The sequence below is a fragment of the Petromyzon marinus genome, chromosome 3 (genome assembly GCF_048934315.1).
Source record: "Petromyzon marinus isolate PM22_M1 ecotype Great Lakes invasive population chromosome 3, UKy_Petmar_22M1.pri1.0, whole genome shotgun sequence".
Classification (NCBI taxonomy): domain Eukaryota; kingdom Metazoa; phylum Chordata; class Hyperoartia; order Petromyzontiformes; family Petromyzontidae; genus Petromyzon; species Petromyzon marinus.
The window spans coordinates 622,060-646,245 of record NC_133669.1 but is presented as its reverse complement, the minus strand read 5'-3'; the positions used below and the strand labels follow the sequence as shown (position 1 = coordinate 646,245).

At 50.8% G+C, this 24,186-nt stretch overlaps 1 protein-coding gene across 6 annotated transcripts in view; it reads right to left on the bottom strand.

Annotated features, from left to right (window-relative positions):
- Window positions 1-2,467: 2,467 nt before the first annotated feature.
- The window catches only part of LOC116950990 (protein phosphatase EYA1-like), a 107,324-nt gene continuing 85,605 nt past the window's right edge, over window positions 2,468-24,186 (bottom strand). For all 6 annotated transcript variants that reach the window (XM_032969272.2, XM_032969247.2, XM_032969287.2 and 3 more), the window contains 6 exons: window positions 15,346-15,404; window positions 14,863-15,026; window positions 14,046-14,160; window positions 12,576-12,697; window positions 11,332-11,432; window positions 2,468-4,623 (listed from right to left, as the gene is read on the bottom strand). In XM_032969272.2, coding sequence (XP_032825163.1) covers window positions 4,543-4,623; window positions 11,332-11,432; window positions 12,576-12,697; window positions 14,046-14,160; window positions 14,863-15,026; window positions 15,346-15,404 — 642 coding nt within the window. In that variant the 3' untranslated portion in view covers window positions 2,468-4,542. The remainder of the gene's footprint in view (window positions 4,624-11,331; window positions 11,433-12,575; window positions 12,698-14,045; window positions 14,161-14,862; window positions 15,027-15,345; window positions 15,405-24,186) is intronic.

The window sequence follows — 24,186 nt, the reverse complement described above, 5'->3', positions numbered from 1 at the left end:
AAAAACAATGAACGTTTCTCAAATACCACTGTACATGCATTCCCTCTGTTCACTATAATTTCCCCATTTCACATCTGAATGTAATAAAAGGCGCGGGTAATCCGGAAGGAATTTCCCTTTAAAGCTCTTTCACTAAACGCGCGTCCTGCCCGGCCTGCGAGAGCGAGCGAGCGAGAAAGGTAGAAACCGGAGCTCTATGCTGTAACAACGTCACGCGTGAACACAACGTTAACATAGCAGACACGGACAGCTACAGCCTCAGCTGTTGTGGTGAGCTTGATGCATTTGGCGGTGTTCGTAAAATGCAATCATCCTCTTGAGCAAGCGATAAAAAAGCCGTCAAAGTGATTTCTTACTCGTGGGCGCATTGAGGTGTCCATTTCATACTCACAGCCAAGTCAGTCGCTGCAATTCCACATTCCTATGACGGCGGCTCGTCTTTCTATAGTACCGTACAACCACTTTTGAATTCCAAACAAAGTGGAAGTTATTGTATTGACCCCGAAGCGATGATCGGCTGAGTCAACTACCAACCAAGATGTGAACTCGCGACCTTCCAACTGCGAGCGACTCAGGCCGGACACACACACAGTGACACCCAGCCTTCGATTAAGACCTTCCCAAGTTATCCTTGTTTAAGGGGATATTTGACCATGATTCACATTTAAAGTATAGCAAAATAATTTCAGGTGACATTCACACAAAGGTTACAAATATTCGTTGTACAAATCGACTCCTGTATGTATGTTGAACTTCTTTCGCACCGTACGTAGCCAACCGCGCTACTCGGAGGTGCCGTTTGCCTGCTCGTGTTTTTCTTTATCTGTGCCATTTGCGCGCCAGATAGTTTGACGTGACAGCACACCACGCTCCGTGGGCCACCACGACAACTGTGCGCCCGTGTCGAGAGGGCAGCGTGACAGTCGACTTCTCTTGAGCAATGTGGCCCCGAGCTCAACACAATAACGGTAATGTATCTCTACAGGTTAAAATTTAATAGCTATTGGGTTTTTTTAAAATCTTAAAATGGAAACACCATTCATGTGTTTTGTTCTGACGACACACAAAAAACACATTTTGTCCGATCGTAATTGATATAACGTTAGTTTCCCAGCGGATCGCATTACTACTCAAATGACACTGCATGCCAACACTGCAATCGTTGCTCACGATGGGCACGAATAATCACGGCCAATGAATGGAACTTAGCCAAGAGGACGGCAGCAATTGAGATGGAGCGATGAAAACAGTTTGTGTGCATGTTCTAAATGGATTCTTACACAGCAGGAACATGAGAGGTGGTGGTGGTGGTGGCGGCTTGGGTAGGCTTTCATCCAGCAGTGGATTGACCATGGATAATGAGGATAAACTTTTACACCCTCCCTGTGATCTTGTAACATGTCAACATGTGTGCGTAGTGGGATAATAAGATTATTTATCTGGCGACTCTGTCACAGGCAGTTGATTAATATCGGGGTCACAGCATTGCCCGCCAGGTGTGGAATGAGGGGGGGGGGGTTTCCGGGTCATTACCAGCCTCGCGAGCCAGGCGCACCGTGCCCTGGGGAGTCTGCGTCCCGGGTCATTGCCAGCCTCGCGAGCCAGGCGCACCGTGCCCTGGGGAGTCTGCGTCCCGGGTCATTACCAGCCTCGCGAGCCAGGCGCACCGTGCCCTGGGGAGTCTGCGTCCCGGGACATTACCAGCCTCGCGAGCCAGGCGCACCGTGCCCTGGGGAGTCTGCGTCCCGGGTCATTACCAGCCTCGCGAGCCAGGCGCACCGTGCCCTGGGGAGTCTGCGTCCCGGGTCATTACCAGCCTCGCGAGCCAGGCGCACCGTGCCCTGGGGAGTCTGCGTCCCGGGACATTGCCAGGCCAAGCATCTTAGAGAAAGGCGAAGGTGCCCTCTGACAGAAAGAATCTCATTGGGTGGGCAGCTCGAGTGAATCCCGTGGTGGAGTTGGGAGATTTCGAGTAAACGGGGGGGGGGGGGTTTATTTACCCCCAGCCAGTGGGGAGGGGGGTGAGGATTTTGTCTACCTCGGAGATTAAAATTCCACAGCAGTCTTTGATAAGGGAGATTTTCTCACCTGACAGCTAAGCGCGGTATTTGAATCCTAGTCATGTAAAAAAAAGTCCGTGTAGGGCCATGCTAATCAACTGTAGGGCCATGATAATCAACAGTGGCAGACATTCCACATTCCTATGCTGGGGGAGAGTTCCCCCATAGGACCAGTGCTGACTTCTCACAAAATAGTACTCTAGTGACTTGATTTACGAGAGACACGATTGGTTGAGCCAAGCCTCCAACGGGAATTGAACTCGTGTCGTGTCACTAAATGTTGCTAATTGTCATTCATGGAAATACAAGCTTATATACAATACACAAAGACAGACACACACACACACACACGCGTGTGCGTGCAGTGAACCGACCATGATAAAAAAAGAACCCGTGAGAGTAATGCATCAGAATCTGACGTTGGGTTTATTACTCTTTGCAAGAAATGATTGTCTAATAAATAAAAGTTAAAAGAAAGCGATGCAAGGGCATGTTGATTGATTTACCACCAGGTGGCATCACATCCGTTCATTCAAAACACAACTGACCACATGTCGTGTGGGTGGTTGTTGTTTCTAGACTGGGCTTCCCCGCTCTCACTCCGCGGCGATAGCTGCTTGTAAACTACTGTAGACGCGCGCGTGGTGTCTGTCTGTGTCTGTCTGTGTGTGGCTCGTTACTCAATGAAACAGAGGCACTGAGAAAGGGGGGGGGGGCAACCTGTTGATTAGCTTTAAGACGGTAGCAATAATATACAGCAAACAACCCTCGTGGTCCCTGACATCGTCAACGCGACCTGGAGTCGTGCCAACGTTCAGGGGGACTTGGGCTACACTGCAACAACTGTCCATCACGCGGCGGCATCCCTCTTGCACGTTCAAATCCACTGCCCTTCGGTATAGCCCAACGAAGCATCTCTGGAGCTTCCACGCAATTTAAGACTCCACAAAGACCGCACCAATAATTCATTTGTGCGCAATCTATTCTTACAGTATTTGGAAAGCATTTTTTTAGGAAAGGACGGGGAGAGTTTATATACTTGAATGCTACAGTAACACTAACACTCAGTAAATATACACTAAATCAACACAACTGACAAATCAAAATGTTGTAACGATTTAAGTCCCGTTACTTGCTAATTTTCAGACGTGACCTTTCCTAGATTTCGCGGAGATGATTCGGAAAAATTACGATTTTTTTTTGTTTAAAGAAACGCTGAAATTTGTCAAACAACACGCACTTCGTAACAATCTTAACATTGCATCACCATGTATTGTTTAAGCAGGAACACTATGTAACAAAGTATACACATTACTGTAAGGCACAGTGCAACACTGTTTCAGGCGTGCCATACAATGTCCGTTTTGAGTGTGTCGATTAAACACCATGCAATGTTTATGCGTCTCCTTACGTCATTACAAGTAATCATAAAGTGGATCGTATAGGGACACTTTTTTATTTCAATCCTAATTACGGTAATCATTTTTCTTCCACTCGATATAATGTTTCATGTGATTGTCAATGCAACTCGGAATCTCTTGCTCCCGTCTGGTAGAGATGTCATTCCAGTCCGGTAGAAATATTACTCCAGTCCGGGATAGATGTCACTCCAGTCTGGCAGAGATGTCACTCCAGTCTGGCAGAGATGTCACTCCGGTCCGGGATAGATGTCACTCCAGTCTGGTAGAGATGTCACTCCAGTCCGGTAGAAATATTACTCCAGTCCGGGATAGATGTCACTCCAGTCCGGTAGAGATGTCACTCCAGTCCGGTAGAAATATTACTCCAGTCCGGTAGAGATGTCACTCCAGTCTGGTAGAGATGTCACTCCAATCCGATAAGAGATGTCCCTCCATTCCGATAAGAGATTTCACTCCAGTCCAGTAAGGATGCCACTCCAATCCGATGAGAGATGTCACTCCAATCCGATAGAGATGTCACTCCAACACGGGCGGCACTTCGCTCACAACGATGCCGCCATCGTCGCAGGTCCATTGAGTTGAGCATCGAGGAAAGCGTCGGTAAAATAAATTAAAACACGGGGTGCGGTGATCGGCAAAAAACGTTCCAAGCAACACTCTGGAGGTGTAAGCGTTTTCGACTGCTTTCGGTCTGCGGAAAATGGAAGAAATCAACAAAGTGCAACGCTCCAAATCCAACGGCCCACGTGCTGCACAGCTAACACCAAACAGTCGAGCAAAAACCATTGTCGTCCAGGTTGTCCGCTGCGTTGCCGCAAGCTTGCGCGCTCCGCCACGCCGCGCCGGTGCCTCTGGCTGCCGCCGCCGCACGGAGGGGCGCGCGGCGGAGGGACCGACCGCCGCGGCGTTCGTGTCGAGTCCGGAGCCGTGGTTCGCGCCGGGGTTGGGCGGTTTCGAGGAAGGCCGGGGGTCGCCGAGGGACGGAGCGGCTCTGGCGCGCGGTCGTCCACGCGGCCCAGCCGGGGCGGCGGCCGCCCGCGTGGGCCGCCGGGCGGGCGGCCTTAGAGGTACTCGAGCTCCAGTGCGTGGTGCAGGGCCATCAGGTCCGAGTGGCCCGAGATCCTCCAGAAGGGCATGTTGTGCTGCAGGGCAGGGGCACGGCGTTAGCGAGACGTCTCCACGGCCACCGAGCTCCAACGTCTCGCGACGCATGGCGAGTCGTCACAATGCATCGTACAATTATAGAATACGCTACGCAGCAACACAATAAATACAGAACACACTGACATGCTATGCTGTGCAATACATTAAATATGGTAATACATTCATTATAACCTATTACAATATAACAATACATTTACAATGAATTATACCAATGTAGAATTAAATGTTAAATATATACATGGCAAATACATTAATATAGTTTAACAATGCATTCCATTATAATACGACAGTACGATTGAGTATAACACCTACATTTATATTGCATTACGCAATACCGTAATATGATAAATACGATCAATCACAATGGAAAACATGAACAATCCGTCCGCTGTAGATTGGCACGTCGTGTTTAAATTCAGTCTTTCCACTCGCTGCGTCTGTCCATGCGCATGTACTCACAGCGCATACAGAAGGGCACAGAAGGAGCCACACATGTCAGCTAATTTTGCCATACACATACCTCGTTTAAAATTTCACATTCAATTTATAAAATACGTAAACAAAAAACAAAAGACAGTCAAGTCATGGAAATTTAGGAATAAAACAGTATGTGCTTAAAAACTATTCAACATTCTGATGAGCGTCCATTTTTCCAAAAGCATGGAATTTGACTTGGCCCATCATCCCTCTGTGGTCGATAAGTACAGTCCTACTTTGTAGGGAAGTCAACAGTGGCTGCCCTCTGGATAGACTCGCACCCACCACTGATTCAGGGCTGTTGAGAGGAGATGAGCACTGCCTCGATGCTCAATTGAGCAGGAAACCACTTTGACTTTGGAATTAAGCAACGAGGGGAAATATCGTCGACGTGCGGGGGCGAGCGGACAGCCACGGGGATGCTCGACGTCGCGCCGGCAAAGGAAGGGGGGGGGGGGCACACCTGCCGAGTGACCTCCGGCTTTTTTTTTCTTCCAAAGAGAGAGCATTTTATCTGTAGCCATTAATTTGTTTAATTGTCCACTTGGTCAGAAGAAATCCCTCTGCTGTAAACACGCGGCGAGAGCCGGCGCGGTGACCCCGCCTTGACGCCCCCGCACTGACCCACGCCCTAACCCCCTCCGGCTTGGCACTCTCAACGCTTTCCCTTTCCAATTAAAGTTCTGCCATCGCCGCGGAGGGAGATCCTCGCGGCGACGCGTGCATCTGCTCCCTTCGGTACGTGCTGATGCGGCGCTGAGCCCAGAGGGAAAGAAACCCACGCGGGGTGGTGGGTGGTGGGCGTAGGTGGTGGGCGAGGGAGGTGGGCGAGGGCGGTGGGCGGTGGGGGAGGGTGGTGGGCGAGGGCGGTGGGCGGTGGGGGAGGATGGTGGGCGAGGGCGGTGGGCGAGGGGCAAGGGCGGTGGGCGAGGGCGGTGGGCGGTGGGGGAGGGTGGTGGGCGAGGGCGGTGGGCGAGGGGCAAGGGCGGTGGGCGAGGGCGGTGGGCGGTGGGGGAGGGTGGTGGGCGAGGGCGGTGGGCGAGGGGCAAGGGCGGTGGGCGAGGGCGGTGGGCGGTGGGGGAGGGTGGTGGGCGAGGGCGGTGGGCGAGGGGCAAGGGCGGTGGGCGAGGGCGGTGGGCGGTCGGCGAGGGCGGTGGGCGAGTGAGTGGCGGGCAGTGTCACCAGGGCGTGGATAGGAAAACCACGTCGCTCTCAAGCACGGGGGGATGCTGCCGTCGGCACTATGGTAATCACGCTGGACTTGCAATCCAGGGGTCGGCAGTTCGATCCCATCCCTCAGCTCAGCGGGTAAAACGATTGAGCAAGTTTCTTAAATCCTCCCCGCCTCTGTTTGCCCCGTATTAATGGGTACATCAGTTAGTCGATCGGGGGGGGGGTGGACACTACGAGGGGGCGTTGGGTACTGCGAGCGGTCTCGGCGCTGCTGCCCCCGTCTGCCGCGAGGCTGTATCGGCTATCGGCGTGCGGGCCGTGCCGAATCGGAGACAGCTGTGTACACAGTCGCAGGCGTCGGCGGGGCCAGACAGAGAGCCGGGGTTTAGGATCCCCAGGGGAGAAACCCTCGTGCACATTCGTGCCTTGGCTTCCCTCACCCCAATAACTGCCCCCAATTTAATGAGAACTCCAAAATAATCCCCACTGTTTTGTCTGTCTGTGCAGTCAATCACGTCACTGCTGGGTTTGTCGCAGCGCACGGCTTGAGAAACACGGGTTGCTCACCTATTACTAAAATAGCGGACGGAGTTAATTTGTCAAAATATTCGCCAGATTTCTTTTAAATACACAAACCACGCACGGCTATCCCATTTCGTCAATAGGGCAGCCTCGTGTCACAGTTGACGTTCTACCGGACCTCACTTCCAATGAGCAGGACGGCGCCTTGCTGAACATCGCGGTCTGCGTGAGCGTCTCGTCTCGCGCGTCTACGGCACGTGACTTGATTTCACGAACGCTGGTGAAATGTCATCATGTTTTTCTTCCCCTCCCAATATCTGCATTGAACCGAAACGCGATTAACATCACATCCGCGGAACGGCAAGTCCCTACAGAGGAACAAACAACGGCTGCCCAAGACTTCCACTCTCTCAGCCTCTTGCGGCGCAATCCTCGACAGTCCCAGCAGCTCTTTCAACGACGCGAGAAGCAACGTTATTTTAACAATAACAAAAAAGCGCGTCAAGGTCATTACCGTCGTATGTCCACTGACCCAACCGGAGCTCCCGGCACGCTGAGACGTCACAGTAAACAGGCTTCTTTCCCCTCTTGGATCGTCGTGGGGTTTCTCATCGATTGCATGCCCGGGTCGGGTTACTCCATTGCCAATTGTAGTTAAATGTAGGCGTGTTCACCAGAGGGGAGAAGCAACTTCCACCGCTAAACCTATGGCGATGGCCGTCTCGTTGCACGCGGCTCCCTGGTCGACACGTCTCGGCTCACAGCGCCCAGCGCGAGCGTGCAGCCAACTCGGGGGACGCCGTCGTCAGCGTCCGGGGCTCCACGTTGCTTCCCACAGAGGCAGCTCACCTCTGCAGACCCAGCAGCCTCGCCGCATTCCTCTCTCCCTCCCTCCCCCTCTTTCCACTTTACCATCTGTATGCACTCTACCCTAAAATAACAATAACATAAGGCTAACATTTTAAGAAGCCTTTTTGTAAAACCTTAAATACCACTCGGAGACTTCGAGAAAATGTCAGCGGACATCTGTACGAGCAATATCCGAAATATGTTCTGCGTCAGGTGTCTTGTTTGTTGCATTTGACATTTCTATTTGATTTCCTTAATTTATGCGCTGTCTGAATGTGCATCGAAACGAATGCACAAGATAGTCGCACACACCGGAGTACAGCGTGCACCCAGCGCTTTCTCCTCGCCTTCTTCACACACGAGTGAGCGAGCGAGAGAGTGGTGCGGTGTAGGAAACCGCCTTCGGATCTAATCGTCTGCCCGCCTTTATCTCTATTTGTCCCTCCACACACAAAATGTTTTAGCAACACTCGCTCGCCCAACGCTGGGCATCCCCGCGAGCGCTCTTGTTTATGTTGTTCCTGTGACCACAAACAGCCCGCGTCACCGCCCGGGCCCCGTGGCCAGGTTCACCGAGGGGATGTTGCGAGGCCCCGGGCGGCGTCAGCTGCGTGCTGTCTCTCGCGCTCATGAGCCCAGCGATCCCGCAAAGCTCACTTACCCCACCAACACCACCAACAACAACAACACCTACCCCACCAACACCACCTACCCCACCAACACCACCTACCCCACCAACAACACCTACCCCACCAACACCACCGACCCCACCAACACCACCAACACCACCTACCCCACCAACACCACCTACCCCACCAACACCACCTACCCCACCAACACCACCTACCCCACCAACCCCACCAACAACAACAACCGCCATTCGCCACTAATTGGCGGTGACGCCACCACGACGCTTGTGCCAGGCCATGTGCACCTTGAGGCCACGTGAAGTGTCGAACGCCCGCTGGCAGGAGGTCACGGGGCAGACCCAGGTGCCACGGGTCGACTGACTGAGATGACTGGCTGATGCACCACCTGTGCCCCCTACTGTGCCAACCTGCTGTGCTTCAGCCACCCGGCGCTCCGCTCGTTGTTGTGAGCGTCGCTCCTCCGCCCTCCATTGATGTTGGAGGGCGACTGCCTCCAACTGCCCAGTAGCGTCCTTCACGAGCCTCCTCCACAGAGGCCGATCTTGATACCGCTGGTACCAGTCATCGGCAAGTCCACTCAGCTCCACGTCCTCCTGTACCACATCACTCCATCTCTTCTCTAGCCCGTGCCGCGCCCGTTTAGCCCCCTCGATTTGGCTGAACAAAAGCTGTTTCAGCATGCGGTGGGTGGGCATGCGGGCTACGTGACCCAGCCAACGCAGCCTTGCCTGCCGGAGGAGCTCACCGATGGGACCTTGCCCACCCACCAACAACACCTACCCCACCAACACCACCTACCCCACCAACCCCGCCGAGCCCACCTACCCCACCTACCCCACCAATGCCACCTACCCCACCGAGCCCTCCGGCTCCCGCGTGAGCAACAATGATACCTGTTCAACTTTCTGATAGATGCCCGGTGCTGACATGACAAGTTTTTCCCTTGGCCAAATTATTGACGGCAGAACTATAGTTATGCAAATTGCATGCTTATGTGCTTTCAGCAGTAATAGTATGGATAATACAAAACATCACAACATACGGAACATTTAGTACAAACAAGATTACTTAAATATGACAGAATCGATTCTTAAATCAAACCTCTAACATTAACAAACTGTAATTTAATAACCATTGCAATCACGTGTTTGCTTATCCGGCCCTTGACATCGGCAACAGGGAGCGGAGGGTTGGATTGTGGGCAGCGTTGCCGCATCTCAACCGCTGCAGGAGGAATCCGATGAGCTATGAAGCTCTTATCACAGATGTAAGCAAGTTACAACTATACAAGCCTGCATACTAGAGCTATTGTTATTTTACACGATGGATAGTAGTTGGACTTCAAGTAAGCCAGGCATTATACTTAATTTATTTACGTCTAGTTTTTACATATCTATAAAACGTTTCACAAAGCTGTGCATCCATTGTGAGCACAGTAAACGTCATGTCTAGGGATGGAATGCGTTGGAGACGGAGAGATGAAATCGGCTCCTGTGCAGCAGATGCAGGGTGGATTGTTACATCACAGGATTGCGAGAGGTTAGGATGCCTTGGGGAGGCTTTCATCATCCAGCAGTGGATTGATCATGGCTGATGAAGACAATGGAGTGTACGACATGATGCAGACATGTTGCCAACCCTTTTACTTTACACAAACACAAGTCCCACACGCGCGGTGGGAATTTTCTACATAACCCGTAGGCGCGTTTGTGTAGACTTGTTCGTAAGAAAGCGTTTCCATGTTGTGTTGCAGAGGGGAGAAGCACAGAAGCGTTTCGAGAGCACGCGCTGCGGGGGGCCCGGGGCGTAGGGAAGGAGAGAGAGCGGCAATCGAGGTGGCCTGCAACGCTGGTGTCACCGGCACCGCCGCGGAGGCCGCCGACGTTCGGCGCTCCGCGGCGGTCTCGGCCAATCGGAGGCCGCGGAGGGAGACGGGGGCTGCCCTGATGCGCGGCAGCGAAAGCAAAAGTGAGAGCCACGCGGAGCCACGCAGAGCCAACACCGCGGTAGCGCCGGGCAGGGCGAGCAGCGCCCGAGGAGAGTGACGTTACAAGGTCAGCTTCATAGCCGGTGCATCATGCGAGCGCCGTCTCCGCTGCTCTGGGTGTTCCGTTTACGTTGACCTGAACGAGCCGAGCGCAGTGTGGCTGCGGTCCGACTGGCAGGCGCCGCTCGACGGTGGCGGCTGTCTGTACGCGGTGGCCCTCGTGCGACGGTTCATGAGGAACTCGCTGGCAGCGCCCACACTGCAGCACCACCGCGGTCGGTACGGCGCTACGCAGACGGCAGCGGTGAGCCGTGAAATATTCCCTGAAGTTATCTTATCTTTTTAGATGTATAGAGCCCCTTAGCCCACAACGCTTTACAAAAATGTATAAAATTGTACATTAGATGCTTTAATGTTTATGGAGTTGCAGTAATTATATAGCATTGGATTGCTCATGGCCAATGATGATGAGGAAGTGTAAAGTCTTCAGTCCTAGCTTCACAGCACGGTGGCTTTAAACACTCACATCATGAATCCCTGTAGAATAACCGCTTGAGATGATTATTTTATTGTAAGTAATCTCGATAACGAATCAACCGACTCCACGACCAATCGCAGCCGAGAGCGAGACACCGGCGTTCCCACGGTGCAACGACACCACGTCACGGCAGAGAAACAAGCGTCGCTGGCAGAGCGTCGCACGGGAACCAACGGCGGCGTCGCCGTCCTACGAGGCTGCCGCCGCTCGCACGCTGCACACAGCAGCACAGCGAGCGGGGAGGGGGCGGCGTGCGTGCAACAGAGATGGCACGTGGTGTCACGGCGTGGTAGCATTTACCTTCAAGGCTGACTGCTCCTCTTCAATCCCATCGCCAATTACAACATACACTACTTTCCTACCAAACCTGGCAATTATTCGCTCGAAGGAGCTTTCCTTCCCTGGAAAATAGAGGAGATAAAAAGGGGGAGAGAGAGAGAGAGAGGGCGCTGAGTGGGTGCCCCCGGGGCTCGCCGGCCCCTCGTGTTACCTGCGTGGCGGCCTGCTCCTCGTCGCGCCCGTCCCCGACCACGACGTACGTGACCTTGCGGCCGAAGCGCGCCAAGATCTGCTCAAAACAGTTCTCCTTGCCTGGAAGAAACGTCGGGCGGCATCCCCGGTGCACGGTTACGGCACGAGCCGGGACTGCTCGCGGGGCCACTGACGCGCGAGGACAACGCGGGAGGTGGCCCGCTCCTGCCCCCCCCGGCATCGCAACGAGCCCCTTGACACTCGGCGGCGGAGCGAACGGCTCGCGACCGTCAGGTTACGAGTTTACGTCCAGTTTGTGGGTTGACACGGTCCATTGTCATCATCCTCTGGGATCGATAAAAATTAGTACAAATTTGTGGGTAAGTCAACAGTGGTTGCTCTATGGATAGTCTCTCTCCCATCATAGGCATGCGAAATTTCCACCATTGGCTCAGGGCTTTTAAGAGGAGTTGAGCCCCAATGCCTTAACGCTTGAGCAGGAAGTCAGTTTCCGTGGAATGCAACGTGGGGCAATCGCCCAGAATAATGATCCCCGCTCCAACTCATCCATTCTGTTGTGAATCTATGAAATTACACAGTACCGTGTCATGTAGGTCTATCATAGTGAATCTCTGAATTTACAGAATTGTCTATACTGAAATGAATTGACTTCCCTATTTCACAGCACACAATACACACTGCTGCGATGAGATGATTAAATCTTGACTTAAAGATTTCGTGACTGCAGGAATTAGTATTCTTGGGTCTTTCGGTAAAATCACGTAGATAGTTTTAATGAAAATAACTAAAAATAACAAAAAACTCCGACGTTTCGATCGCAACACAAGCGGTCGTCTTCAGGAAAAAAAAAGAGATGGAATAATATAAACTATAATCGCAGCAGTGCACAATGACCGCATGACAGCAGAAACACAGAAAGCTGCCGATCGTTTGAGGCAATGACCATTCTCCAGTCCAAAAATAAAGCCAAAGGATGCACTGGCTTACATCCAGAGATCACACAAGCGCGTGTGCATCTGTGCACGTGTGCTGTGCCAGCATTCAAAGGTGCAGCACTTGCCCCAACAGTCTGTTAAGGCTATACGGGGGAACTTTATGTTCGTGTGTCTGCCTGAACGTGTATGCATCTACGCTTGCGTGTGTCCGCGTTTGCGTCAAAGCATGCGCCCGCGTCACTGCGTCCGCATGCCCCTCCGCGTGCTTGCGCGAGCGTGCGAAGGCTGTGGAGTGTGGGGCACGCACCGATCTTGGTGGCGCTGTAGATGTTCTCGATGGGGAAGACGCCGCCAAGGCCGTAGAGCAGCACCTTGGCCAACGCCGGAACGAGCTGCGTGGTCGTCACCAGCACGTTCACGCAGTTCCCCCTGGGCGCGGGAGACACGGGACGCGCGGGAGACGTGATGCAACGCTACTCGTGCACTTCTCCAACGGTAGCGAGATTTATTTTAAATATGTTGCCGTATATTCATACGGTGTACTTTGCAAAGGTCAATGGCAGTTACAGACTGTGGGCTTTGGTCATGGCCAAATTAATTGCTCTTCTTCCACACCAATTGGGCCGCTTTTCATATAAACCATAAAAACACCACGCGCAGTCCGCTTCACAGTGGACGTTAAAGGTCGCGTTACATCATTTGAAGCGAGCAGGCCATTGTGTGCCGGCTTCACGCTCCAAATTTGCCAAAATCAGAACATTTGCCCACAAATTACGCGATTGGGGTCACACAGCAGCGACACCTTCCCCTACTTCAAATCTACCGCAGGCTATGTCTGTGAAACATAGCGTCTTCCTACATGGTAGCCTAGCACGACAGGAATGTCTCTAATAACAAACCTACTAATCTGCCTCACTTCAGCAGAATCTATGGAAACACCCGCACACGTGCAACACAATAGAGTTTAATAAAACAACAATATTGAGATGTAAAATTGTCTCTGAGCACCACACGCTCGTCCCCGCTGGCCTACCCCGCGCCAGCAGTCACCCCGTTGGCTTTTGCGACAGCAACCAAAAGTCTCCATGCCGGCGCTGGAGTTCAAAGTGGACTCCAACACTGATAGGTGCAGAATAAACAATTCTCCTGGCACCAGAAAGAGTGTCAATCTCGCTCTGTCACATTATAAGAAAACAAAATCACGTTTGGTTTGTTTTTTCGGAGCAGAGAGAGCGTGACTGCGTCATTTTGAAATTCGCGAAGTCTCAAAGCGCAAGGATTCAGTATTTGGCTCCTCATTAAATAAATAAAAATATAAGTTGTTGTCGGTTCTGTGTAGCTATCTAACAACGTACATTATGAATACGAAGTCAAGATGATAAGCGTTGACCATCATGGCTCTGCAGTCACAACAGAATTCGTTCCAAACAGAATTGGAAATTGTGCTGCCAGGAATTTGAAACACGCTTCCGCCATCCCGCTAGAAATCCCACGAGAATTCTTTCCGATCCCAAAACGACGACATTGACCGAGCGATATCATAAAGTGGCGAAGAGGCTTGTGGAGCGGACACGTGTTTTGCATTGCGGGGGGAGGGCGGTGGCAAAAACTCGGGCGGTGGGGTCTCAAGTCAAGTGGCAGACCACGCTGAGACCGCGAGCGCCAGCAGCAGCAGCCATCCTCCGGTGCCGCCAACCCCCTCCAGGCAGAATCCCCGAACGAGCCCCCTTCCTCTCTCCGAGCGCCGGCGGGCGGAGGCGGCGGTGTGTGGGCTCACCGCGAGTATATCAAGGAGAGCGACTTGAGAGCCAGGGTGAGCCACGAGTCCGTGAGGGCCTCGATCTCCGCCCGGAGCTGGAGCCACGCCTCCCTCTTGGCGGGGCCCAGGAGGCCTGAGCGTGGAGCGACGGCGGAGGGCAACGGCGCAGAGGAACACGTCGTTATTCACAACGACGAGCACCGGAACAATCGGGGCGTCCCCTACGTGGGGGAACCCCTACACAGGGGAACCTCTACGAGAGCGCCAGCGAGACGCCTCGCAGACCGTTCAAGGACCAGGCTGGGCAAAGATGAAACTGTTGACAATTCGGATGCCTCTGGGTTTAAACGTCAAGGCACACGGTGGAATGTTGCAGAATGGGGGGGATGGGGGTGATGGGGGAGATGGGGAACACCAGGGAACAGAGGGGCTTGGACGAGCGAGGAGGGATATAAATGCGTGTTTCAAGGAATGAAAAACATGCACCACGTATTTTTTTTTTAAGCAAAGCGATTTCCTCCTCAAATGAGCATTGTGCCCATTGCCTGCTGAGAGCTCAGAGCCAGTGGTCAGAATTCCAGAATCTTATGGCAAGGAAAGTCTATCCATAGTACAACGCACACACAGACGTGGACATACACAGACCACCACACAGTCAGCCATACACATAGACACGAGACAGCTGTGCGCCAAACAATGTCGACACTGCGAGCAGCTCCGCTGTGATTGAGCAGACGAGCGAGAGAGAGAGAGAGGAGCGGGGCGAGGGTGGCCTTGAGAGGCCGGAGGGGGAGGTGGGGGAGAGGGGCGGTGGTGGGAGCGTGGCTGCACTCGCCTCCCACGTTGTTCTTGTAGCTGGTGTACATCTCCTTGACACGCCGGTAGCGGAAGGCGAGCTTGCGCATCCAGTCCACGCCGCCACGCACGCCCGTGGGCAGGCACAGGTTCGTGCTCGACGCTGCCGCCGCGTGGAACCCGTCCGTGCCAAAGTCGTACGTGCTGCGCCGTGGGGGGGGGGGGTGTAGCGGGGGGGGGGTTACGGACTCGGCGGCGGAGGTGGAGCCCCACGCACGTTGTGGAGCGAAACGTCGGACGTCGTGCCCAACGGCGTGCGGCGTTGTGTGAAGTGCTTCGGGATGCTTCGGGACGTTCTCCGCTATTTGTTGCCCGGCACGTCTGGTGGCAGCCCTTGTGCTCTCGTTTTAGTTTCGCGATGCCAATGTAATGCATAGCGATCGTCGGCACTTACTTTCGTAATTAACAACAGCACTAAGCTAACAACCGCGTTGGCTTTCACTCGAAAACAATTGCCTCTCACCTCAAGTCTTGTCCGTTATCATCTGAGGAAACGTCGTCGATGTGGACTTGATCACATTCCTGTAGGATAAACACGAATGAAGGCTCATTACAAAATCATCTCACGGTTCTACATCATGGAAATGTTCTATCTCAATTCCTTCTCACCTGTCTCTCATCAATTGATCTGTTCCTTGAGGTAAACTGCAACATGTTTGTGTACATTTTATATTCTTCACAAACAAAAATGATTGCCAAGTTTCACATTCATACGTCAATGCCAGGGAGGCAATAACCACTCATGATTGATGCTTCAAATAACTCAAAGAGGAATAAAGACAAAGCGTGGCTTACACAAACAATAATTTGAGACGTCACCATCAAGAGTAAAGGGGGGGGGGGGGGATGCCAGGAGATGATGATGATGATGAGGAATTACGACGTTTCACCAGTATGGAGTGAGCGCTGCGTTCACTCTGTACTGGCAGAGTGAACGCTCATTCTGCCAGTGCTCACACGGCGCACGGAGCAGCAGCGAGTGAGGCCGAGCGCCTCGCGTTCCCACGTCGATAAGAGGCTGCGGTTAAACTCCGCTCTCACTCGAGACAATTGTCACCTTCTCAATGTCTCAATGTGACACGGCCCTGCCACAACCGGTGCGTGCCGAATGAGCGGCAGTGGGGAAGAACATGTTCTACTGTGCAGTTTTCCGACAGACAAGAGTTTGACGAGCAATAAATAAATAATACAACTTCAACAATTGAATGCCGCGAATATTTTATTCGCAATGAGAACGGGTTTGGCCAACGCCCTGCGGCGTCTCATGCCCATGCAAGCAGACACCTGCTGTGGACGCCACGAACCCGCGAGCCTGAGAGGTCACGTGAAGGTCTGCCTGCGCGACTCGCGACGCACAAGCGAGGATATTCATCGCGAGTTGGCATCCATCAATCCTGTCTGCCGCACTCTGGAATGACACTAATTAATTCACCTGAGCACCGTAGCCCGCGTGCACTATCGCATGCGGCTCCTATCTGGTTTACTTCATCATTGTTCACGTGAACGATCCACGTCACGGCAGGTGATCTGTACCGACGGAGGAAATGATCGCGATTTGCCGCTCGCTTAAATGCCTCGCAGCAACTCAGCGGCACCTCACACCACATCCCAGCTCAACCATTCCAATTACTCCCTGCATTCTAGGCTGTGTTATTGGCTATGGATACTACAGCTCACGAGCGGGTTGTTTGTTTGGATACGGTACACCACACAATGGCGTTCTCTCGTAAAGCGCATCATCGGATCTTTAACATCCGCAATTGCGTGCAACGGCAGTGCGAGCACGCGCTCCGAGGAGTAGCCCGACCCGGCGGTCTGCGCCCAGCACCGCTGCCGTATCCGGTTACAGAGTCACGACGCGACACCGTGACGTCCGCCACCACCGCCACCACCACGTCCGGCACGTCACTGCGTGCACAACTCCTTGCGGACGACGCGTGCGCTCGACATCCGAGCGCGGCGTCACCAAGATTCTACACACGATCACTTAACAGTGGGAATTACTGGCGATAGCCGACTGGCTCGAGATGTAAATTGCCACCCTATCGTGTTTCATGGAGGGGTAATTATAGGGACATTATTACAGTCAGAACCAGATCCACATGTTGACAAAACGGATAAAACGAATCGCCGATTTACCCATCTTTGGTGGCGGAGACTTTGGCACGTTTTTGTTGAGAAAAGTAATCATCCAAAAATGTAAGTCCGCCATCACGTAAGGCAGGCCAAAGCCTGTGGTGGCCCTGAGCCACTAATGGATATCCCACACTCCGATGGCAGGGACCAGCCTCTGCATCACGACGATGGCACCGCAGGCCCCCGCAGCAGCGAGAGCCGCGAGGACCGCGGTGGCCGGCGGCCGCATACAGTGCGGCAGCACAGCCGGCACAGCGCGAGCCGTGCCGCTCCTTGGGCCCTGGGGCCCCGCAGCCAGCCCACAGCTGTTTCTCACCAGCAGTTTAAAAGCTTGCCCTTTGCCCTTTCCCGTCATGCCTCCCTGGCTCATGAAGAAATCTCTCACCGCCTGCACCACCCTTGTCGCGACTTCTCTGTTTTCTCCGCCACGCTTTGTTTTTAAAAACTATACTTTGTGAACAAATTATGGAACCTGTGGTTATCCATGCATAAAAACAGGGATCTATAGAGCAGCTTAAGTCTGTCCATTTTAGGCGATGTCCGTTCCGGCTGCCAATGCCAGAAACATCAGCGTCTTATTTAAGTTGAAGTTACAATGGTAAGTTTATTTGATTTGTGCTTGTGTTGTCCATCAGTGCCAAATCAATGCACTATTGCCACTACCAATGCAGATGTTTTACTTTTTGTACGTATCTCTCGTGAAGGTGGCGAAATTATAACACAGCAGCAGTAACATGCTGTGTGCACTTGATTTGCGAGGCAACTGATGGTTTCAATGGTGATGGCACAGAGGGTGATGATGGTGGCGATGATGGTGGTGGCACACAACGATAGAAACAAACATTGCCCAAAGTGCCTAAAGCAGTGATGGCGGGGGGGAGGGTGAGGCCTGCAGCCCAGGCCAAGCCCTGTCCAACGGCAGGGCCACCGGGGAGCCACGCGCACAGCAAAGCAAGCATTCCCATGCCAAGAAACTTTATTAAAAATATGAAGGAATAAAATAATATCTCACTGCTCTGGGAGTTTTTCCTGGTGCAAAACAATAAAAAAGCACAGCTGGGTTGCTTTTGAAATTAAAATTACAGTTTATAATGTTGTAATACTGCAGAGACATTACTGCATTAGTAAAATGACTGCTGTACGCCTCGTGCCTTCAAAAGGATTTTTAAATACGATTACAGAATACATTGGTCATACAATGTGTAACAAATTTGTTTTGTTCCTGGGTAGTAAGTGTTATTTCCTAATTGCTTATGCCTAAAAGTACAGAAAATGGCTATTATTCCCCATAAACGTTGCTTTTCTGGCCAGGACAGTGATATTTTGAAATTTACCTATTTTCCAGAACATTCCAGATAGCTTCAGTGCTGAGTAAACTTGGAGTAACTTCTAGAACATTCTAGAACTTTCCAGAAATATAAACAGTGTAAATACAGGGGCCTTAAGCCCACCAGTTCAGTTTAGTTCCAGCTGCCTAAGTGGATACATATCTGCATTTTTCTAAGATGGCATCAAGAGGCTGCAAGCATGCGGCAGACGCATTTTGCTATGTCTGTGGCCAATTTATCAAGACAAGAGCGAAAAAGTACTCTGTGGAAGCATCTGCTAAGATGTGTGTGGCCGACAAGGCATATTTCGGCATGCCTGTCAGGGATCAAGACAAACCCTGAGCACCTAATTTCACCTGCGAGCAATGCAAAAAAAATCTGGGAGGAAAGATGGACAAATGTTACTCGGAATTTTATGTCATAAAATTTGTTAAAACTTTTAAAATTGTAAAAGTTTTCAATTTTAAAATGTTTTATTTACAATTTTCAATGTAATTGAAAAGATATATAATATATGAAAAATATTGCGAGAATCTCTTACACATTAGTCATGGGTGAAATAATTCTAGATTTGAAGCTTTCGTGACTGCAAGGATCCATACTCTTTGGTTCTATTCGGTAAAGTCACGTAGGTAAAAAATAAAACAAAAAATAAAAAATCACGACGTTTCGGCCACAACACAAGTGGCCTTTATCAGGTTAAGGGACTGGACTGTTCAGAGGACAGCGCTGGAGCGAAAACAGCCTTTAAGCTGTGTGGGAGGAAACAGATGCGCCTTGACAAAGGAATTAGCATAAAAAAGATGATGTATAGGACCGGCGGAGGGAGGGTGGGAGGGGAGTTTACATAATGTTGGTGTGAAGGGAAATAAGCTGCTGTGAAAGTTTGGGATACCACTACTTGAAAAAAATATACTGTACCATTGAAAATTAGTTTAATGTTTGGTTTGATTTAGAACATCTTTCCAATGATTGCTTAATATGAAACCATCCTCTCGGTTGAAATTGTGTCTGTGTTTGTAAATCTGAATTGCCTCGTGGAGAAATCTCTGATAAAAACCCGTGGGTTTGCAGAGAACCTTGGTATCGGATAAAACTATATCGTGATCGCCCACAGCGCTGTAACAGTGATCAGCCACGGAAGAAGAATTCGTTGTACAGTCCCCTAACGATATCCTTGTCAGCTTCGATGTGGTCTCTCTGTTCACCAAGGTCCCAGTACCTGATACCATTGAAATAATTGAAAATCTGGTCCAACATGGACTAGACCCCGATACACCTGCGCTGGTTAGGCACTGCCTCACCAATACCTACTTTACTTGGAATGGCACGTTCTACAAACAAAATGAGGGTATCCCCATGGGTTCCCCCTTGTCACCAGTGATAGCCAATGTTTTCATGGAGAAATTTGAATCAGACGCCATCCAGACTTCCAGCCTCAGACCTTCCCTGTGGAAGAGATATGTAGACGACACTTTCGTCATTTGGCCACATGGCCTCCCAGCTTTGAACCTTTTCCTAGACCACATCAATTCCAGACACCCCGCCATCAAATTCACCATGGAAGTGGAGAAAGATGGCAAGCTGCCATTCTTGGATGTTCTGTTTGAGAGGAGACCTGATGGCTCATTGGGACATTCTGTCTACAGGAAACCCACCCACACAGATTCCTACTTGAAACCTGATTCCCACCACCACCCAACTCAAAATAATTATCTCATCAAAACGTTATACCACAGGGCTCATTGCATTTCGGACCAACACCACCTGACCAGTGAATTAAAACATGTACATCTGGCCCTCAAGAGGAACGGACACTCTGACTGTACCATCCGCCAAGCTGTTTCTTCCTCCATACAGAAACAACCACTTGATACTCCGATCAAAACCATCACACTTCCATATATAGCAGGCGTTACTAAAAAGATCTCCAAAATTCTAAACAAACACAAGATCCTGGTCCGGTTCAAAACAGTACACAAAATCCGTGACCTGATCCCATCCGTGAAGGATGTCATTCCTGACTTACAGTACCCCGGGGTTTACAAATTGAGCTGCACCTGTGGTGATTGCTATATCGGGGAGACGAAGCGACATGTCTCTGACCGAATTTGCGAGCACAAATCAGATTTAAAACACGGCAGAACGAATTCTTCTGCCATGGCTGATCACTGTTACAACGCTGTGGGTGATCACGATATAGTTTTCTCTGATACCAAGGTTCTCTGCAAACCCACGGGTTTTTATCAGAGATTTCTCCACGAGGCAATTCAGATTTCCAAACACAATTTCAACCGAGAGGATGGTTTCAAATTAAGCAATCATTGGAAAGATGTTCTAAATCAAACCAAACATTAAACTAATTTTCAATGGTACAGTATATTTTTTCAAGTAGTGGTATCCCAAACTTTCACAGCAACTTATTTCCCTTCACACCAACATTATGTAAACTCCCCCCCCCTCCCTGCGCCGGTCCTATACATCATCTTTTTTATGCTAATTCCTTTGTCAAGGCGCGTCTGTTTCCTCCCACACAGCTTAAAGGACGCGACCTGGACTTGGTTGTTTTCGCTCCAGCGCTGTCCTCTGGACAGTCCGGTCCCTTCACCTGATGAAGGCCACGTGTGTTGTGGCCGAAACGTCGTGATTTTTTATTTTTTGTTGTTTTATTTTTTACCTACGTGACTTTACCGAATAGAACCAAAGAGGGTGAAATAATGTATGTTTGTAGGATGGTACAGAGGAGAAAAGGGAGGCATGAAGTTCGCTATCCCAAGAATTTGGCGGGAACCCACTAACCACTCAAGCAACTGCTACTTCTGCATGGTGGACCCTTCCAAACGTCGGACTGGCAAGAATGCACCTGCTATCACGTATCCGGACCTTCCTTCATCCATCACCCCGATGCCACACTGCCATGAGTTCCCCGTACCCACTCCTCCGGAGGGAGAGCAGCCGTCTTTAGAAGAGAGCAGCAAGTCAGAGAGCGAGGAAGACGTTGTCGATCCAGATGACAATTTCAGAGGTGGAGCTGAGGAGAGAAACCCCTACTACCCCAACCAAAAAGACCTCAACGACTTGATCAGAGATCTTGGTCTCACCAAGTCCAATGCCGAGCTTTTAATGTCTAGGCTCAAGCAGTGGAACTTGTTGGATGAAAGTGTGCAAGTCGCAGATCAGAGCAAGCGTCACCAAACTTTTTGCAGCTTCTTCACCTGTCAAGATGGACTCTGCTTCTGCCACCAATGTGACCAGTCTCTGTTTGAGACAATTGGAATCGCCTGTAACCAGAATGAGTGGCGCCTCTTCATTGACAGCTCATCCAGGAGCCTCAAAGCCATGCTGCTCCATAATGGTAACAATTACCCTTCTCTTCCCCTGGCTCACTCGGTGCACCTCAAAGAGGATTACAACAGCATCAAGACCTTGCTGGATGCCTTGAAGTATGATGTGTACGGCTATGAGGTCATCGGAGACTTCAAAATGGTGGCATTCCTGAGGGTCTCCAAGGCGGTTTTACAAAGTTTCCCTGCTATCTTTGCCTTTGGGACAGCAGGGACACACTACGACAGGCAGGACTGGCCACAGTCGACCGACTTCTCTGTGGGGAGGAACAACGTCAAGTGGGAGCCACTGGTGGACCCCCGGAAGGTGCTGATGCCACCACTGCACATCAAATTGGGCCTCATGAAACAATTTGTCAGAGCTGTAGATAAGGAGTCGGCAGCCTTCAAATACCTTCAAGACTTCTTCCCTAAGCTCTCTGAGGCAAAGGTCAAAGCCGGTGTCTTCATCGGACCACAGATAAAGAAGATCCTGGAGTGCAATGAATTCCCCAAGAAGCTCACTAGTAAGGAGAAAGCGGCTTGGAACAGCTTTGTTGCAGTGGTTCGTGGCTTCCTGGGCAATCACAAGGTCGAAAATATGTGGAACTGGTTAAGACTCTGGTGAAGAACTACGGCACAATGGGCTGTAGGATGTCCCTCAAAGTCCATATCCTTGATGCTCATCTTGATAAATTCAAGGAAAACATGGGAGCGTACTCAGAGAAGCAAGGCGAGTGCTTCCACCAGGATATACTGGACTTTGAACGCCGCTACCAAGAACAGTATGACGAGAACACGATGGGAGACTACATTTGGGGGCTGATTCGTGAAAGTGATTTACAGTTAAATCGTAAATCTTTTGTAGTAATTTTTTATGACTTTAGTTTAAATACATGTTAATTTTGATTCATATGTTGTTGTTTTCTGACTTTATGTGAACGAAAAGACACAAAATCACCCATTTTCTCATTTACAATAGGTACATTTCTGAAAATCACTGTCCTGGTCACAAAAGCAAAGTTTGTGGGGAATAATAGACATTTTATATACTTATTAGGCATAAGCAATTCCGAAATAACACTTACTACCCGGGAACAAAAATTGTGTTACATAGTGATATTAGCGTGGATTTACATTATAGAGCTCGGAAGGAGAAGAACTGGATTGTGGTCTTCTGGTGACTGAAAGACAGCAGCAGCAGTGATGCAGAGATGGACAACATTGGACCTGTTCCATCCTCATTGTAATGGGAATGCTGATGAGTTATTATTTGTTCCGGCCTGTACTGTTATGCTGTCACGATGGGCTTTCTTCAACATTTACAGATTTGATTACTGTAATACAGTGCTTACGTAATATATGCTCGAGAAGCATATCATATATCATGAATTAAATAATAAACATAATTCCACTTATAGTCATACATAATGCCATCATCGGCCTTTTTCTATCCACTGCTCAATGACAGAATGCCGATGTTGGTGCCACTGCCTGTGAAACTGTGCCACTATATTTACTGCAATACTTGAGTCAGCTGCCTTTGCTCAGTTGGTCAATGCTGAAGTCCGGGGTTCTTCGCTAACCTCAGTTGTGTCCCAACGTTTAATTCCCGTGCTCGCACAGCAAATCCAGCCTCAAATGAGTTATCCGTCCTAATCAAATAACGATCCATAACCGTGGCAATTATCTCTTTAACGAGACCTCCGAACAAACACGCGCGCGAGCGCACACTCGCAGGCTGCGACGACGATCCACTGACGTCAGGAGGTTTCTATTAACTTCATCAGTTCGATGTCAAGAAAAATAAATAAAGGTTCAACCGCTGTGCCACAGTAAGCCGCCGAAGCGATTGAGCCCCCCACAGAGCGCCGGTAAGCTGTTTACGTCACTCAGTGCCGTTGCTAATGACACGGCTCCCTGAAGCCGGCAGCGGCCGGTGGCGAATGCCGGCTGGACAGCGCCGTGAACGCGAGCGAGCCGCGCTAAATATTCCCGGCCCGCCGTGAGCGCTCGTACAGCCGGCGCGCCCCTCGTCTCCAGCGCAGTCGAACGAGCCCGAGAGGGGAAACGCGTCCCTTCTGAGAGGACGATCGTTGCAAACGGGTAGCAGCGGCGGCGGCAACAGCAGCAGCATGTCTTAGGATTACTCACGCGACTCTACACAAACCACTCACGGCTTCACCACATTCCCCAGATTCAAAAACGAACTTTGAAACTAAACCAAAGTTTTTTATTTTACCAGGTAACGCTCACTGAGCTATATAACTCTTTTTCAGACACGACCTGGCCACAAACGATAGCTCAACGATGTGGTTTATCACGCGGAACTGTATAGCAGCCAAATACTCCAAACGCATGTTTCTAAATGTTGAGGGAAAAACCAGATGACCTGGAGAAAAATCAACGTGACCACGGGGAGAGAGACATGCAAACTCTACATATACAGGTGCCAGGGTCGGGATCGAACCCTACAACGTCCTGTATACCAGGCGAGGTAGTTAACATCTCGCCCCT